This window comes from Talpa occidentalis, unplaced genomic scaffold (assembly GCF_014898055.3).
Source record: "Talpa occidentalis isolate TD23 unplaced genomic scaffold, MPIMG_talOcc4v2.1 talOcc4.3, whole genome shotgun sequence".
Classification (NCBI taxonomy): domain Eukaryota; kingdom Metazoa; phylum Chordata; class Mammalia; order Eulipotyphla; family Talpidae; genus Talpa; species Talpa occidentalis.
In genome coordinates, this window is record NW_023603184.1 from 39,621,475 (window position 1) to 39,640,408 (window position 18,934).

At 43.3% G+C, this 18,934-nt stretch overlaps 1 protein-coding gene across 3 annotated transcripts in view; it reads left to right on the top strand.

Moving 5' to 3' along the window:
• The first annotated feature begins 17,707 nt into the window (after window positions 1-17,707).
• The window catches only part of POLD3 (DNA polymerase delta 3, accessory subunit), a 44,416-nt gene continuing 43,189 nt past the window's right edge, over window positions 17,708-18,934 (top strand). The window contains exon 1 of one of the 3 annotated variants that reach the window (XM_037522963.2): window positions 17,708-17,843. In XM_037522963.2, coding sequence (XP_037378860.1) covers window positions 17,784-17,843 — 60 coding nt within the window. In that variant the 5' untranslated portion in view covers window positions 17,708-17,783. Of the gene's footprint in view, window positions 17,844-18,071; window positions 18,116-18,934 lie in introns of those variants that run through there. The other 2 variants (XM_054699539.1, XM_037522964.2) reach the window with 2 other exon arrangements.

Consider the following 18,934-nt stretch of genomic DNA (forward strand, 5'->3'; position numbering starts at 1 on the left):
TTTATCCAAGCATAGCTGAGAAATTCCAATTTGAAACAAGCAAACTATAGGAAAAGCCATAGGCACGTTCAGTAAATAGAGGAGAGGAATGCTATTTTACAGGGGAAAAGGAGGAAGTTGGGAGGGGTTGTTTTGAATAGAAGTCCATTGACAGAAAGAGAAAGTTCAGAGTGGTAACAGTCTCTCGTTGGCTGAGTTTTTGGGAAAGAAGAAATCTTTTGTAGCACAGATTTCTCTTCCTCTTGGTGCCTGTAATTGAGGATTCTTCCCACTGGCGTCTGTAACTGACTCTGAGCTGTCCTGCAGGACAGAGCTAGCCTCCACTCCTCGTCTTTATTTTGAATGAGGTTTTCTTTATTTGTTTTCATAGCAGCCAGTTATTTGGATTAATAAATGAAGATTGAAATTTGATTTTAAGTGAAGCCTCCTATCCTTTAAATTCACACAATTAGTCCAATAAACATTTGCCCCACAGGTCATTTTCTCTTGGTTGTTGCAATCCTGTTTTCATTGGCATTCTTCCTGTGAGAAGGAGCACCAACAGCTCCTGATGGGAGAAGAAAAACAAGAGAGGTGACTCTGCCATCTGCTGCTCACTGGTGGTATGTACCTGCCAGTCCTTTATTAGGGTTTGGGTGCAACCCTCAGAAAGGGTCAGCTCCAGAAGGCCTTGTTTCATGGACAAGGTGTGTGAAGCACATGGAAGTCTTTCATCACAATACCCAGCAGCCATCTACCAGCTCCCATCAGCAGGATCTCCCCTTTGGTTAGCACCAAAGACGTGCTGGCACAGAACCCAGTGTGACTGAAGAAGATGGTCAAGAAAAAAGATGGGAGAAGGAGATCCCAAATGAAATTAGAGGCCATTGCAGAGTTCCAGGAAAGGGACAAGGCTGAGGTAAGAAATGGAAAGACTGGATTTGAGACACAGTACAGATGGGAAACAGACTTAGGAAATATGAGATCCGGAGAATGAAGGGATGCTACTGCCAATGCCTACAATGAGCCGTGCTTTGTACTACCCAATTAATCTTTATAAAACTTTAGTTTGATCATTAACTCCAGTCTGTTTTGGCTTGATACTGAGATCAGACAGACACAAGGCAATCTATCACCAAGTGGACACTGGATGTCCCCCACCCCAGCCAATCACCCCCCATTAGTCTATCAAGAATCATAGATTGGGTGGGTGGAGACCAAGAAGCCCTAGTATAACTCCCAAGTGCAGCCATTTTCTGGCTGCATAGACTGAACATCTGGGAATTTTGCTCTTTCATCTTTATTCATCGGAACAATGGCTGCCACAGTGAGACAGTTATGCTGGGCCAAGCAGCATAGAGGCCGATGTCTGATGTCTGTCATCTTTTTGAGCCCTCACAACCCTGGGAAATGGACATTGCCATTACCCTCATTGTCCTCATTCATATGAGGACACTAAAGTTCAAAAAGATGGAGCAACTCCAAAAAGATGGAGTGAAAAAGACCATGGAGCTAGTAAGAGGCAACCTAGAATTGATTTTCTTTTGAGGTCTCTCTCCTTGGCTCATAGATGGCTATCTGTGTCTTCACAAAGGCCCCTCTGAATGTGTGTCTTAATTTCTTCTTCATATATGGACAACCATAGTACTGGAAAAGTGCCCACACTAAAGATCTAATTTTTTTTTAAAGATTTGTTTTTATTTATTTATGCATACAAGAACCAGCGTATAGACCAGAGGTGCAGGTGAGAGGTGAGAGGATTCACCAGAGACAGAGTAGGGAGCAGAACAGGTGGATCTATTGAAATACACTGCTGAGGGAGAGACAGGAGAGGTTTGTTGCGCCATGTGAGTTAGCTCCCTGGCCTGGGATGGAACAGCTGGCAATAGCTTAATAACACTGAGACTTAACACCTGTGGCAACCAGGGAGGCTCCACTATGATCTAATTTTAATTCAATTACTGCTTTAAGGACCCTTTTTCCAAATACAATTACATTTTGAGATACTGGGTGTCATAAACCATGTTATTTCTTTTTTAATTTAAATTTTATTGAGATAGAACTGGTTTCAATACTGAATGTGATTCAGAGGTATAAGATCTCCTCTTCAGATGTGTGTCACTAACACTACATTGACAGCAGTGTCCTCCACCATCGTCCATTGATCCCCATCCAAATGTTGCTCTGCACCTTTCCCCCTCATTCTCTGGTAGCCTTAATTCTACGGACAGATTTCCAGACTTTATTATTGGCTTGGTTTTACTGGTTTTATTATTGGCTTGGACAGACCCTTTTTTTCATTTCTTTATACTCCATGTAAGTATAACCATGTGATATTTATCTTTTTCCTTCTGACTTATTTTGCTTAACATTATCCCCCCCCCATTGCAAATAGTAACTTATTTTTTTCTGAGTAGTATTCCACTGTGTATATGTACTACATCTTCTTATTTTTTTTTAAAGATTTATCCATCCATGCATACAAGAGCTGGGGTGCAGGCCAGAGATGTGAAGGGTCAGTGGGGGGTAGGTTGAGAGGATTCACCAGAGACCGAGCGGGGAACAGAACAGGCAGACCGACTTAAATGCACTGCTGAGGGGAGCAGCGGGCGAGACAGGAGAGGTCTGCTGCGCCATGTGGGTTGCTCCCTGGCCGGCCGGGGATCAAACTCGTGCTGCAGAGGCTGCAGATTACTTCATAGTGTGGTGCCCAACCCCTTGCACCACCAGGGAGGCCCCTATACTACATCTTCTTAATCCACTCATCTGTCCATGGCATTTGTGTTGTTTCCATAATATGGATACCGTAAATAGAGTGGCAATGAACATTGGAATGCACATATCCCTCCAAGTTAGCGTTTGCCCTTTCTTCCAGCAGATACTTAAGAGTGGAATTACTGGATCATATGGCAGATCTATCAGTTTTTTGAGAAACCACCATACTGTTTTCTGTAAGGGCTATACCAGTCTATATTCCCACCAATAGTGTATGTGGGTACACTATTGCCAACACTTGTTGTTTCTGGACTTTTTTTGATATGGGCCATTCTCACAGGTATAGGTTGGATCTCATTGTAGTTTCAATTTGCATTGTCCTGATAATAAGTGACGATGAACTTTTTTTTTTTTCCATTTGCCAGTTGACCATCTGCATATCTTTTTTTGAGAAGTGTCTATTTAACTCTTCTGCCCACTTTTTTGATTGGGTTATTTTCTTTTTGTTGAGTTGTATGAGTTCTTTATAGTTCTTGGATATAATCAGCACTTTGTCAATGAATGATACGCAAATATTTTCTCCCATTCAGTAGGGTTTCTTTTTGCTTTAATGAAATCCAATTTTATTGCTATAAAATTAAATAGACCAGAGAGGAGGGCAGACTGGAATAGAGATGAGGCTAGGGGAGATGAAGATGAATTCCTTTTGTAAACAGTAAAAAAAGAACCCTAATTGAAATAGAAAGACTGATGATGAAGATGGTCTGAAATAGGGCAGGAACTGGTACATTAGAGGTATGATAGAGGCATTGTGGGACACGGATGCAGAAATGATGGGGGTTTATCTGGGGGAAGTATACAATTTGATTTTTTTTTAAGATTTATTTATTTATTTATACAAGCACTGGGTACAGTCAGAAGCGCGGGAGGGTGAGAGAATTCACCAGAGCCAGAGCGGGGAGCAGAGCAGGCAGAAGGACCGAAGTACACTGCTGAAGGGAGCAGCAGGCAGCAGGAGAGGTCTGCATGCCATGTGGGACCCTCCTCCGGTGGCCGGGGAGCAGCCGGGCATTGAACCGGCACTGCAAAGGCTGAAGGCAGCTTCGCAGCCCAGCGCTCTACCGCTGTGCCACCGGGGTGGCCCAGTCTACAATTTGATTTTGTCATTTACTCTAGAGCATTGGAAGAAAATATTGAAAGGTAAGATACTTCGAATTAGTTAGCCTGAAAAGTACAGCATGTTTATTAGACAAAATACTATCAAGGCTATACACATAGGAACATATGAAGTCTCCCTTAGGGGCTTCAGCACAATGCTCTTACTGTTCTCAAGCCTGTTTAGGATCTTGGCTTTATCCTAACTTTTGTCCATAAAAGTTCACCCTTCTCCCTGCCCTGTTTTTAATCACTAGGATCTTTGAAGCAAGCAGTATTTCCCAGTTTATCAGTAATGCTCAGCCTGATAACAGACTGTACAACAATTTCGGTAGCATAAGAAACAGTAGACAACACCTTCCACAAACAGTGTTCTGTAGATCTACAAAAGGGATTATAGAGCAGAACAACATTTAATTCAATTTCATCTATTCATTCATCCATCTATTCATTTGGCCATTCAGTTATTAGCCAACAAATATTTGCTAAGGACCTACCCTATGGTAATTGTGGCCATGGTAGGTGCTGGGAATCCAGGGGTGAAAAGATCTTTGAAGAATTCCCATTGCGTGGGAACTGGGTATCTGCCACATGCCCTCCTCCTGCAAATCCAGGCCTGCAGTTTCCGAGGCAATGCCCACTGACTGAGGACATTCGAGATACTGTTTTCCAAGACCAGTACCCAATAACACCTCCCACCCTCTTGCTTAGTAAGACATGTTGTGAAGTTTACGCCCACCCTCAACCCTCCCACCTCTCCATTTCCAAAAAGTAAGCTTGCTAGAGTTGTTGCTTTCTGTTCACTTCCTCTTCTCACTCTCCCTCACTCCTAAACTCACTACAATCTAGCTTTGGGCCCTCTTATTCCTCTGGTCTCCTAATTGCTAAATTCAATGCATTCCTAAATCCAATGAAATCTCTACCCAATGCCATTTTGGGGAAGCATTTTACAGTCAGTAACTTTCTTTCAAACTCACTTCTCCTTTTGTTTCTACACTGAATCCTCCCAGAACTCCTTCCCCAGCTCAGTTCCCTTTATAGGGTTTCCCTTCTTTGAATGTCCTTTAACTGTTGATGTTCTCTGAAGTTCCACCTAAGTTCTGTCCCTGATTCAGCTGCCCCCCCCTTCTCATCTTTGTTGTGGATCCCTGATCTAACTCTGCATTGAGCACAGATATATCCCACAGCCTACATCTCGAAGGGTATGCACTGTTCATTTCTTCTCTTATAATATGGTCTTGTAACTGCCTATGACTTTTGTTTCTAATCAGGGCCATATGTTTCCTATACCCTATGTATTTCAAAATTATAATGCGCTCATAGAAGGAACTCGGTCAACAATTGAAGAATAAATGAAGGTGCACTCATCCCAGAGGAACCTGTCCACTGGCCACGCAGTGTCCTAAAATAGATAAAATTGATAACCTGAAATTTTATTTTTAAATTGAGATAACAGGGCCTCCCCGGTGGCGCAGCGGTTGAGCGCTGGGTTGCGAAGCTGCCCACAGCCTGGGTGGCGCCGGTTCGATCCCCGGCTGCTCCCTGGCCACCAGAGGAGGGTCCCACATGGCGCGCAGACCTCTCTTGCCGCCCGCTGCTCCCCTCAGCAGTGTACTTCGGTCCTTCTGCCTGCTCTGCTCCCAGCTCTGGCTCTGGTGAATTCTCTCACCCTCCCGCGATTCTGACTGTACCCAGTGATTGTATAAATAAATAAATAAATCTTTTAAAAAATAAATAAATAAATTGAGATAACAGTAGTTTAAAATACTATATATGATTTAGGGGAATAGGTTCATACCTGTTTATATGTACATCACCACACCCACCACCAAACCATCCATAGCCTTTTATTATAGACCACTGGGCTCTCTCCCCACTTTCTTCTGCAACCTACCCTTCCTCTCCCTCCAGTAACCTCTATTCTCAGTCATATTTCTAGGCTTTGTTTTGGTTTAGTTTTGTCAGTTTCTTTGTCTTATTTCTCTATATTCCACATATGAGTAAAATCATCTGGTATTTGTCTTTCTCCTTACTTATTTTACTTAGCATTATCTCCTCCAGTTCCATCCATGTTGTTGCACATGGCAAAAGATCATTTTTTTTTTATTGCTGAGTAGTATTCCATCTTGTGTCCATACCACATCTTTTTAATCCACTCATCTGTTGTTGGGCACTTAGGTTGTTTCCATAACTTGGCTATTGTAAATAGTACTGCGTAATATACATGAGTGCATATATCCCTCCAAATTAGTATTTATTTTTCTTTCTTCCAGTAGATACCTACAGGTGGAATTACTGGATCATATGGTAGACCTATTCTTAATATTTTGAGAAACCTCCATACTATTTTCCATAGGGGCTGGATCCAGTCTACCTTCCCAACAACAGTATATGAAGGCTCCTTTTTCTCCACACCCTCTCCAGCATTTGTTGCTGGTGGCTTTTTTTAGTCTGAGCCATTCTCATAGGAGTGAGGTGGTATCTCACTGTGGTTTTGATTTGCATTTCCATGGTGACAAGTGATGCTGAACATTTTTTTCATGTGCCTGTTGGCCATCTGCGTGTCTTCTTTGGAGAAGTATTTATTTAGCTCTTCTGCCCACTTAGTAATCTGAGATTTCAAAAAACAAAACAAAACAAAACTGAGATAAGTTGAACAAATGAAGTTCTACCACTTAGAAATCATAAAATGGGGAATTGTTGAGAAAATTTGTAGTGATGGGGCAAAAGTTGGAGGTAATGGTAGACATGAGCCATAGCAATCTATGGCTCTGCTTAAACTAAAATTATGAGGAAGTAGGAGCTATGGGTAGCCAAAAGAGAAAACAGAATAGTCATAGAGAGAGAAGCGATGATGCCAGGAGAGAAACAATGATGTAAAGAGAACAGTCCACTCTATTGAGAGACTGTGTTTGGAACAAACTTTCCCGCTTCTTTACTAAAGTTACTAAAGCTGAAGCCACGTGACATTTCCCCAGGAAATCTTTCCTACCAGTGGTGTTTGGGAACCAGAGAGCAATGGCCTCAGAGAAAAAGATCATATGCTTTTTTCTAGCCTGGAATGTCAACCCCAGCCCCATTTAATAATTCAGAAATGATGTGCTTAAGACAAAACTTCTCATAACCAGTTTCCAATTATCTTCACATTCACTACTCCAAAGCACATTTCCAGCCCCCAAACCAAGGAAATGGAAAAGGAAAACAATACACAAAACAAGTGTAAGATGGAGGGGAGGGGAATCCTCCTGCTCTTTTCTGAACATCCAGGGCAAGAGAGGCCGTCATGTGCACCTCTGGTGACCCTCTCTGAGGAATAAACAGGTAAGGTGTGCATGTGTGCTGGGCTGTGATGGGGTGGCAGCGGCTGAAACAAAGGTGCCTGTATCTGTGTGCCTCTTGGCTGACCTGCTTTGTTTTGCTAACTGAGGGGTTTTACATTGACTTTTATAAAACTGATAAGGTGTTTCAGAACAGCACCTCTGGGCTTATCTCATCCTCTCTTGGACCAATGCCTGCTGTCAGGAAGGTTGATGGATCCTGGCTTTGGTGACTAATTTCACAAGACAGTCTACACTAGGTACATGTGTTCTCTTGAAACAACTTTTTTTTTAAGTGGAAATACAGGCCTGTTGTTAAAAGCTAGAGCAAGAACAGCACACTGATTTCACTGCTTATGTTACAGGACACCACAGACCCCGCAAACCTGCCGACTCTAAATGGGTTCTGCCGTCCGCCGCATCAACACAAAACATATGAGACTTTAATGGGAAGGAACTTTAATACAATTAGGAAACAATACAGGAAAGGCAAAGAATCTAGTTTCTAAATCAAGCACCCAAAGTTACCCATCCCCTCGTGGGTAAAACTCCATTCAAATGGAATTGGCCCAGAGCAAGGCCCCAAAGCCTGCCACAAGTCTAAAGCATCTTCCAGTGGGGACCCACAGAAAAGGATCAGAAACAACCAGACAAGTCTGGAGGGAAAAGAACAAAATCAAAAGCAAGGCAAAAAACGCCATTGTCACCTCCCCACGGGTCTCACCCACATCTGTGTCACCCAGTCCACGACCAAAAGGCAAGCGCAGTTTCTTTATGTGTCTCTCGGCTCCATGCGCCTCCTCCAGGTCTTGTGGCTCCATCCTGCTTCCTTCCTCAGTCTCTTCTGCAGCTTCTTCTCTCCCTGCTCAGCTTCACCCTCCTTTTTGGGTGGGGCAGGGAACCTGGAACCTCCCCCTTTCCTGGGGACCACCCTGTTATATATTTTGTTGAAAGAGAAAAGAGGGATCATATGGTATCTAGTCCTGGATACCCAAGTCCAGTTTCCCCACCTTTTTTTTTTTTTTCAAAAATGCCCCATATTATTTCAAAATGTGTATATGTTCATATCTTCTGATGATAAAAATGATATGGACTCATACAAACCCAAATATGATATGGACTGATACAAATTCTGAGAGGTTAGATGCATCCTCCAGGTTTTCATGATACCCTGAATTTCCAACTAAACTCCCATGGATGAAGGCCATATTGTGCTCCCATTAGTCACACCAGGCCTGGTAGATAGGAGGCTTTTAGTAATGTTTGATGATGAATGAATACATGAACAATTGAATATTAAATACCTTATTGTTAATTATTCCTGGGATCCTCCAACTCTGAAATGACCCTTGGGCAGGATGTGGCCCCAAGTCAGAATCCTTAGTCTTATGTTCCTTGGCTCTGATTTGTTACCCTGCTTGGAATGGTATCTCTCAGAAACCTCCAGCTAGCTGGTGGAGGTGCTACTGCAGGTCCACTGCCCCTACTTGGACTCCGTGGCTTTTGCTGCAGATATGTTGACTGCTCCTCACCCCCACTGCAATATTAGTCCTGCCTAGATTTTCCAACCCATCCCTGTCAGAATATTCTCTGATGCCAATCATTTATGGGATAAAGTAGGGATAATACTTTCCTAGGAAAGGAGGGTCAGGTTTCTATTTCTTTTTGTTTTAAGATTGATTTATGCATACAAGAACTGGGGTATAGACCATAGGTGTGGGGAGTGAGAGAATTCACCAGAGACAGAGTGGGGAACAGAACAGGCAGACTGACGAAATACACTGTTGAGGGGAGCAGCAGGCAATACAGGAGAGGTCTACTGTGCAACACGGGTAGCTCCCTGGCTGGATATCTTCACAGTGCTGTGCTTAACCCCTTGACCCACCAGGGAGGCCCCCAGATTTCTATTTCTGGGGCAAAAACTTGAAATTCTGTTTTGAGAACTGGAGGCAGAATAGTCTTGATAAGCTGACACAGTCATCCCCACAGTTTCCTCTGGTTCTCCTTTGATTTGCAAATACTTTAGTTGATTGGTTGTTCTGGTTTCTGGAGAACTGCTCTTGTTCTAAACATTGGTATTAAGCCTTATCTTTAAGGAATAGGGAGTGAGTTGCCTTTTTTTTTTTTTCTTTAAAGAAGTAACATTTAAATATCTGTGGGAATGGTGGTACAATTCATTTTGGAGATTTGCCTTTAATGTTTCAAAAAGGGAAAATATGACAGATGCCTGGAAAAACAAGATGAGTTAATTTTATATTGCTAAATACCCCCATCTTTTATCAAAATGAGAACATGTTCTTTTTTTCTTATGATAAAAATGGTATGGACTCACAAAAATTCAAACGTATAAGAAAAAAAATCAAATAAGGAATAAAAATCAGTCAAATGTTTTCCCGTAAAGACAATCACAGAGTATGTACATGGCCTTGGGGCACACCTGGGCAGAAATACACCTCCTTTTGTTAGGGGGAAAGGATGTCCTGAGCTAATCCCATACAGGCTTTGTGGACCCCACCCCCACTCCAGAATAAAGCCATCAGGACATTGGGAAAGACAAATCCCATCACCACCAAAGGGAGGGTGGCTGGGACATGAGGGTGGAGTTAAACAGCCAGGTTGGGTATAAAAAACAAACACGTGGGCCTTGGGGGGCTCGTGATCGCTCGCCTCCCTGCTTCACGGCTACTGGCTCATGGCCAGCTCTCAAGGTGCCATTTTGGGATTCCTGATCGGAGAACTCATTTAAAACTTTGTCTCCCACTTTTCTCCCTGAGCTGTACATTTCCTCATTTCCCCTTCCCTTGTAAATAAACCTTTTATTAACCTTTCGCGTGTGCCTGCAGGAGAGCATTGATAAGTCCTTTTAAGCGCGTGGGTGAGGACCCACAGTCAGGCACCCCGTTTTGTATCGGGGTTGCTCTACAACACTTTTACCCCCCCATAAGACTGGGGTAAATTACTTAACCTCCTTGAACTCCATTCTTCATCTGTCAAGTAGGGATCATAGTAGATAGGTAAATAATATTTGCCTATTTTATAGAATTTTTTTGAAATTTAAGTGAAAATATTCAAGTAAAAGTCCTCATATGGCATTTGTACACTTAATACACTCAATGAATGAGAGTGAACACTATCTCAGTTCTCCTTCTTTCTCAGTCTGGTGTTTTCCCCCCTTGTAGCTCATTACCTTCAGCAATAACTGAACGTAAGTCAGTTAGCATTTACTGAGAACCTATTGGATGCTAGTGGTGGTGGTCTTAGAACGAGGTCAATTCTAAAATTCTGTTTCGTTGTTACCTTACACAAATCTTGTCTTGGAACCTATATGGAATCATTTCCTATTTACTCTTCATATTACCAATATAAAATTGATTTCAAATTTGGGTCCTTTTTTTGGGTGAAGGGATAATAGGATTTAATAGGATTGTTTGAGCATTGACTGAGGCATTCTGTGTAAGGCACTCACAACATGGTAGGTGCTCAGTAAATTAGAGTTGTTACCATCCCGGCAGTGCACTTGAGCCAAATGATGTTCACCCTATGATTTATGGGCGTGAAAGTGCAGAGGAATCCTCTTTTCTGGCTCACTTTTGACCCTAGAATTAAGCTTTCAGATATTATCTAGAGAAGACACTAATCTGGACACAGATGTAGGCTCCTTTCCTAGTTGTGGTTCTCCCCTAAACCAAATTAAAGATCCATCTCCTCTAACTTTCCTTCTTCTTGTGTTCCCCACAACTGCCCCCCCAAAAGTTCAAAATTAACTCTGCTTGCCTGTACTCTATATTCCCACATTCTTTAGATATTCAACATGTGTGGACTTCTAGTGAGTCCTGACCCGCGACGGTGAAGGAAATCAGACATGGGGGACTGTCATGTCCAGCATGCAGCAAATCTTTATTTTCTTAGTGCTCATTATATACTATTTTAATTGCAGCAGGTGTAACATCAAAGCATACCACATAATGGCAACATGCATGAATGATTAGTCTATTTTCTTACTATTATCTATTACTTCAGACAGTAGGGTACCGGGCGGTTAGTTCTCACACACATAATCTTATTGCCTCCTAGCCTGAGCCTGGGAAGTTCGCTCATTATTTGTTGTTGTCAATCTGTGGAGATGTACACAGTTCACTTCCAGGCTCTCAACACCAAGTCCTGTCACCCAGAGGTTTTCCTCCGAGACGCATGTGTTTTCACATGCCTTAGGGACTCAGGTCAAGGCCCTTCTGCTTACTGCGCAAGGTGGCCACCTCCAACAAACATGTACCATTTGTTGTTTTGCTTTGACTGAAAGCAATTCTCATCTAACTGACATGGGATTCCAAAGTTCTGCAATAAAATATGTTAGAGTTCACTAAACTTATTGTTGTTTCTATATACATTTGTAAACTAGTAATGAGACAGCTAAACAAAATGTTTTAAGATTGTGGGTACTGGAGCCAGACTACCTGGGTTGTAATTCTGGTGTTACCAATTACTCTGTGATCTTGGGCAAGTTACTGACCCCCTGTGTGCCAATGTTTACTTATCTGGAAAAGTGGATAATAACACATCTTACTTTCTAGGGTTCTTTTGGAGATTCCATAGGTTAATATTTATAAGGTACTTGGAACAGAGCCTGGCATAAGGCTAGTGGTATGTACGTGTTAGTTATATAATAATCACCATTTATAGAGCAGTTGGCTATCTGCCAGGCACAGATGTTACTTTCAATCCCTTTAATCATGACAGGTAAATTATTGACAGTAATGTGCTAGAGCTGGCTTCTACTTGAGAGCTAAGTTATAAAGTTCCAGAAAGTTTGCAAGTCAGTTATTAAAACCATTACTAAAATTAAATTATATAAATGTGTGATTAAATAAAATATATTGAATACAATGACAATAACATCAAGTCTCATCACTTCTTAATTATTTTACTACAGTATCTATGCTCTTGAGGTTATTTGCTTATTGTATCTTTATGGTGGAAATAATTGTGTGATATTGTGTATCTCTTTCTAACTCTGAATTCTATGACATCAATATCCATAGTTTGAAATCTGCTGTAGTAGGAGTATTTACATCACAGAAGTTGACCACCTCTACAAATCAGGGCTATTTTTTTCATTTGACAAGTTAGTTGTTAAACATTTATAAGCACACAACTGCATAGTATTGTTCTTTCTTTGAAGGTGATAAAAGCAGCACAGCAGACCTCTCCTGTCATGCCCGCTGCTCCCCTCAGCAGTGTATTTCGTCAGTCTGCCTGTTCTGTTCCCCGCTCTGTCTCTGGTGAATCCTCTCACCCTCACGTGCATCTGGCTTATACCCTGGTTCTTGTATAAATAAATAAATAAATAAATCTTTAAAAAAAATAAAGTTGATAAAAGTGAGGACTAGAGAGGTTAATTCATATCCCTAAAGTCACACAACTAGGAAGTGGTAAAGCCCAGGTATTTGTCTATTTGTTTGCTTTTTAAAAGAAAAAATATATATATTTCAAAATACACATGCTTTCTTTTTAGCTCCCTTATGGTAGAAGTGTTCAAGCTGGGTAGGTGTCTCAGACAAGCAAAAAAAGGTATTCCTTCCCTCTCCTCCTCCTCCCTGCCCTCAATGTACAAGCCCACTCCCAGCCTACTCACTGTTGGGCATAGTGGTGGCTGTTCCTTTCTAGTCCCATCACTCCAGTCAGACTTGGAGATGCCTTGGACTACTTATATAAATTTGATCATCCCACATGTCTTGCAAGGGGTTCATTTTTGTCCATGATTCCTTCTTCTCAGGATCTCTTTTGTTCAAGGTTTAATTTAAGCCCATTCTTTCCTACCTCTGTACATATTTTCTATTTTCTGATTTGAGAGGGCTTGGCACAATAGTTAAGTTGCCTTGAAAAATGACTTTTCTTAAACTTTTTATTGATATAAACATACATATAGAAAACTACACATATCAGAAGTATACCATTCAAACCTTTTTTTTTCATTCTAGGAATTGCTAAGCAACACATTTATACTTGAGTTTTATTTTGATAAATATTTTAAATTATAAAAGTAATGGATCTGTGCTAGGCAATTTGAAAAATAGGCATAACAAAATGAGCATTTGAAATTATAATAATTCTATAAAATATACAACTAGTTTTACTATATTCTATATAAAATACTTTGATATAAAATATAAAACTAGTTTTACTATTTTAAAAACACTTATTTGTAATATTTATTATGCTCTTTCAGATTAACATTTTATTTTAGGTATTTTACCAATAATATCACTCAAACTATTTTTTTTCATACTATTTTAGTGACCAAGTAGTAATTTAGTCTATGAGTGTTAATTTATTTAACTCCTTTTTTTTAATTGAAGTCACATTGCACTACCTAATGTGTATCACTATAATCAATGTATGTACGTACTACATTAAGTACACCACTAAAAGTCCAAGCCTATCGTTCACAATACAATTGATCCCTTTTTACCTGATTTACCCACTCCCCCAGGTCATTTTCTTTTTTTTAGGATTTATTTATGCACAAGAACTGGGGTATAGGCCAGAGGTGTGTTGGGGTGAGAGGACTCACCAGAGACAGAGTGGGGAACAGAACAGGCAGACTGACTGAAATATACTGCTAAGGGGAGCAGTGGGCAAGTCAGGAGAGGTCTGCTGCGCCATGTGGGTGACTCCCTGGTGGGGGAATCCAACTCATGCTGCAGTGGCTGTGGAGAGCTTCACAGGTTGTGTCTTAAACCCTTGCGCTACCTGGGAGGCCCCTCCCCCAGGTCATTTTCAAAGGCAACACACCCATGCAGCCAGCACCTGGATTCAGAACAGAACATTACCTTTTTCTCAGAATCCTCCTCATACTTGTCTCCAGTTTATATCCTCCTAAGGGTAACCACTAATCTTGCTTCAGAAACTTATGCAACTCTTTTAACACTGTAAACCCAGAACCATGTTGTGCCAGGTACTCTATACAATATTATCATTTGTTCCTTTTGGTGGAGGGTAGCGTGCCTCTTCTCTGGTCAATTATCTTGGCTTATTTCCCACTCCGGTGGAAGAATGAAAGAAAGCTGAATTTCAATCCAGGTGCTACTGTTAGGGGGAAAGGACCCACAGTCAGGCACCCCGTTTTGTATCAGGATTGCTCTGCAACACTACCACTTAGCCCTGGACCTGGAAAATCCACCTCTCCCCACTTGAATCTTGGCAATCTAGTCTACAAAATATGTACAAACACAATCCAATTACAGGGTTGTTTTGAGGATTAAATGAAATTTCACTCTCTAAGCACCTGGTACAATGTGCCTGATTGCAATGTGAGCAACACATGGGGCACGTTCTTTATCAATGCAGGAGATAGGTAAAGGAGAGTCCTGGAGTTCTCAGTGGCTTTTTCAGGCTTTCAATGATCTTTCTACACCATTTTTAGTGAGGCAACAAGGTGCAGGGGGCCGGGGGGGCAGGATGCCAAGGGGCCAGGCGGCTAGCAGGCCTCCCAGCCCCTGGCGAATCTTTACTCTCTCTGGGCTCTCTGGAGTTCTCTCATGGGCTGCACCTTACCCCCACACCATCCTCTGTGTGGTGGTGTCCTTCTAGCACCAGCCTCCAGGCTCAGGTGTGCGCACTTACACATGCCCACACCATACTCTAGGTGTCTACCATCAGGCATGCGTACCCTGAGCCCACGTTCCCAAGTGCCTCCTGCATGCAAGGCTGCAGATGATAGCCTCAAAGCCAGTGGCTCAAAAGCCTGAGCAATCTTCATTTACCCTACACTGATTCATAGTAATAACCACTGTTACTGATTTTATTGTGTGCAGGCATGGTATGAGAGTTTTATGCATTTTAGCTTGTTTATAAGTTTAGCCAAATAGAATTCTCTGATTATCTGTTCTTTCTCTTACATCTCAGTAGTCAAAGGCATCACATATACCTAAAGATTTAGGTTCCAAATCTAGGCATTTTCTTCATTTGTCTTTTCTGCTTTCCACTCATCTAATTCATCAGCATATTTTGCTGACTTTATAAGAAAAGCTACTCATTCAGTTCTCTCAATTTTCAATTGCCACCATATTACTTCAAGCCAGCACCATTCCACACTTAACTATTTCCATGAGAATTAGGCTACATGTAAACAGGCTTCTTGCATTATTGATTATAGCTGTACCCCCAACATGCTGGGACCCAGAATAGTGATACCGGAATTGTCAGGCCTAGTCTCCCAGCCAGGAATGGATTCCAGGCTTCAGGGCAGTGCTGAGCCCCAGCCACTAGGCCCCCCACGGGTTGGTGTCTCACGAAGCCGCAGCAGGAACTTCGCAGACGCTCAGGCAAGCAAGCGAGAAGAGGCAGTTTGTTCAGAAAAAGAAAAAGTTTATTGAGGAGAAAAAGAACAGAAATAAAGTGGGACTCCCAGGCCAGGGAACCAGGCCTGGGAGGGGCAAGGAAGCCAAAGTGGAGTCGTGTCTCAGGGAATATAGACCTTTTTCCCTCATTATTCTAAAACTTCACCAGTCTCTCTGTGATTGGTTAGTTCTCGGCTGTCTCACTTAATTTGCTACTGAGTGGGGATTTTCACATTCCTTATTTAACAGCTTTCTCTTTTCCCATTTGTTGCATCTTTAAATTTATGGCCCAGTCTTCTGGATGGGCATCCCTGCATTGAAGTTAAACAGCTGCCCTTCTAATGTGACCATAAATTAAACCACTCTCCATTTCTCCAATCTCCGCCTCCCTTTACCACCTGAAGGAAACCAGGACCAGCATTAACAATGTTGTCCTTGGTCCTGGCATGTTTGTTTTTCCTAATGGAATTGGTTATATTTCTTTGGTTGTCCTTATCTCTGAAGCCTCCCTAAATTCTTCAGAGGTCCCCTTCTGCACTGTCCCTAAAACTGCCTAATAACCCTAGCTTGCCCTGTCTCAATAGGGCCTTGCTCTTCTAGGCATTTGGTAACTGTCTTGAATGAATACACATTGCAACAAAACTTTGAAATGGGTGCTATCGATGGGGTTTTGTAGAGTGTGGGGTCCTTGGGTTCACTCTGGGAAAGGTTTCACCAGATCTCCCGTTTTGGCGACAATATGGCGAGTTCCCCAGGCGAGTTTCTCCATGAGACAGAGACGTTAGTTATATTTAAAGAACAGGTTTACTAGGGAAAGGGAAAGGGGCAGATTTTGCTAAGAGAGGACTGCATGGTTGCAGGCGGGCGGCCTTGAGGAGAGAAGTCCCAGCATGGTACAGGTCATGGGCAGGCAGGAGGCTGCTGCCCTGCAGAGGGAGAGTTGGTGAAAGGAAGCGCCTGCATAGTCACAGGTGGGAGGACCAAGTTCTGCCCCACGCCTGTGCAGAGACTGCATTGATATAGTCCCCTTCTGTTTGGGAGGGGTCACTCCTCCCTGGAATGGCCTGTTTGTTGCCGATTTGGGATAACTAGGCAAAACCAGGAGGGGATCAGAGATTCCAGGGTGGGCCCAATCTCCATATCTTTACCCTCAGGCCTGTGCTCCACTCCCTATAGCAGTCTGATACTGCTTGGGTCTCATGCCTTGTGATAAGGCACAGGTGCCTGAGGGTCACGACCTCTACAGCTGGGTTAATGGTCATGTTATTTCCCTCGACCCCCACCTCCCTGTGAGTCAGGTTCTGGTCTTGGGGCACCTCCTTTCTAGTCTTTCTATTCTTGTCCTCCACCACTATTATTATTTCCATTTTCTAGGTAAGGAAACAGACTTGCAGTGGTCAAATAACTGTCACACAACAAATATCAAAATCAGGATTCAAATCCAGGGTCTAACTTTAGATTGTCCACTATGCCTTCAAGTTGAACTATACTGGCTTGTGCTGAAGTCAATTGCGAAGTTTTTAAGCTGATGTTAGGAGACATTTTAGTTGAAATTCCCTCACCTGAACACTTTTCTGCAAGTTTTCCTGAGAATAAAGTTCATGGTCCCCCTTCTCACGGCTTGGTAGATGCAGCCAGATCTGACTTCTCCAAATTCTCATTTCTCGTTGTTGACTTTTTCTACCAACCTTCCAACACTTCCTTTTCCAGCAAATGCTCCTTCCGCTATCAGAAACACCCCCTTCCCCCCATCTGCTTTAAAAAGCCCATTTCTCAATTTTGAGGGACTGTAACAGGCAGTACTTTATCCCAGCTAGCCCTACTGCACTAAAATTACTTGTTTCTGTCTTTATTGTTTGCTGTTCCAGTGCCTGGAATAGAATCGGTACTTAATAAATACTTGTTGAATAAAGCTATGAAAGGGTAAGGCTTATTTTATCACTGTAGAGGTGAAAAGACTCCTTTTGGCCCTAGGGTCAGTCATTAAGTTGCTAAGGTGAGTATGGAAACCACAGGTCCAAGGTCAGCCCCTCCAAATCGCCCCCCGCCCTCCTTGCGCTTCACTTCCGCTCGCGCCGACCAGCCCCACCTACCTCAACGCGCGCCCGATCCGAGACTAGTTTGACCCCCTGACGGCCGCCGTAGTGCGTCGCCCCCGTTGCCGTGGGAACGACCCGGGACTGGGAGGAGGGCGGAAAACGACGTTTCCCGCCGGCGGGAGCTGCGGTTGCGGCGGCGAGCGGGGCTCCGAGGCGGCCCGGCCCGGCGCTGCGGCACCATGGCGGACCAGCTTTATCTGGAGAATATAGACGAGTTCGTCACGGACCAGAACAAGATCGTGAGTGACGAGGACCGGGGGGCGCGCGCGCGCGGCTGGGGTCCTGGGCCCGGCGGGGGCGGCCGAGGCCTTGACCCCTTTGCGCGCAGCCTCGTGGGGCCGGCCCGAGGGGCGGCGACCCCCACGCCCCCCGTCCCGGGCGGGAGGGACTCCCCGAGGACGACCCCTGGCACTGGCGAAGCCGCGGCCCGTGGGGGTTCTGCGTGGAGCGGAGGCCGAGGGGCTAAGCGCGGGGGGCTGTCGTTGATCAAGGGGTCTCCACACCTCAACAGGTGGGGGGCGTTTAAAGTCGCAGCTTTACAGTTGAGGAAATTGTGTCGTAACCCGCTTAGGTGGCAAGTTGTGTAACCTTCCGACAGTCAGTTTCTTCTTGGAAATTTAGGTGTTGCTACAGTGTTGAGCTGCCTTACAGGATTGGCGTAAAAATCGAAGCGAAGCGATGGATGGGAATGCACTTTGCAAACGGTGGTGATTGGCCGCTGTGAGCCTGGGCAGTTTGATACACAGATTTTTTGCATTTAATCTTTATAGTGAACCATCCAGAGGTGGGTGGAAGTATTTCTAGAAGAGGCAGTTGGAACAGAAGGGCCAAATGACTTTATTTGTGGTTAGTAAAGGATAGACAGCTTTCCACCCTAGGTCTGTTCTGCTAATGCTGCGTTCGCCTAACCTATGTAAGTCTATTAATGAGCAGAAGTTAGCATTTAGGTTAGGAAGACTTTGAAAGGAGCGTGACAGGCATTAAAGGAAGTGACAGGTGAGAGTTCAAGGAAGGGTGAGAGAAAGAGTGCTACGTGACACCAGGTGTTTCCAGTCTAGCCTCTGAGAAAGCATTCATCCTCATTCATTTCCTGACCCCTGCACCACCTGCCTTTTTAATGTTTGACTGCAACTTTCCTTAGACCTACTCTTCAAAGTAATCTAGCCTGTGGGGGGGCGGGGGTTTAGGATAGTTTTTGGTGGTGCCTCCCCCCCCCAAAAAAAAAAAGGACAGAATGTGAAGGGAGGCCTTAGTAAAGTAAGGCGTGTGAAGAAAATGAGAACTCTTGGTCTTAGTATATTCAGTCTTTTAGACTCATTTGTGGTAATTG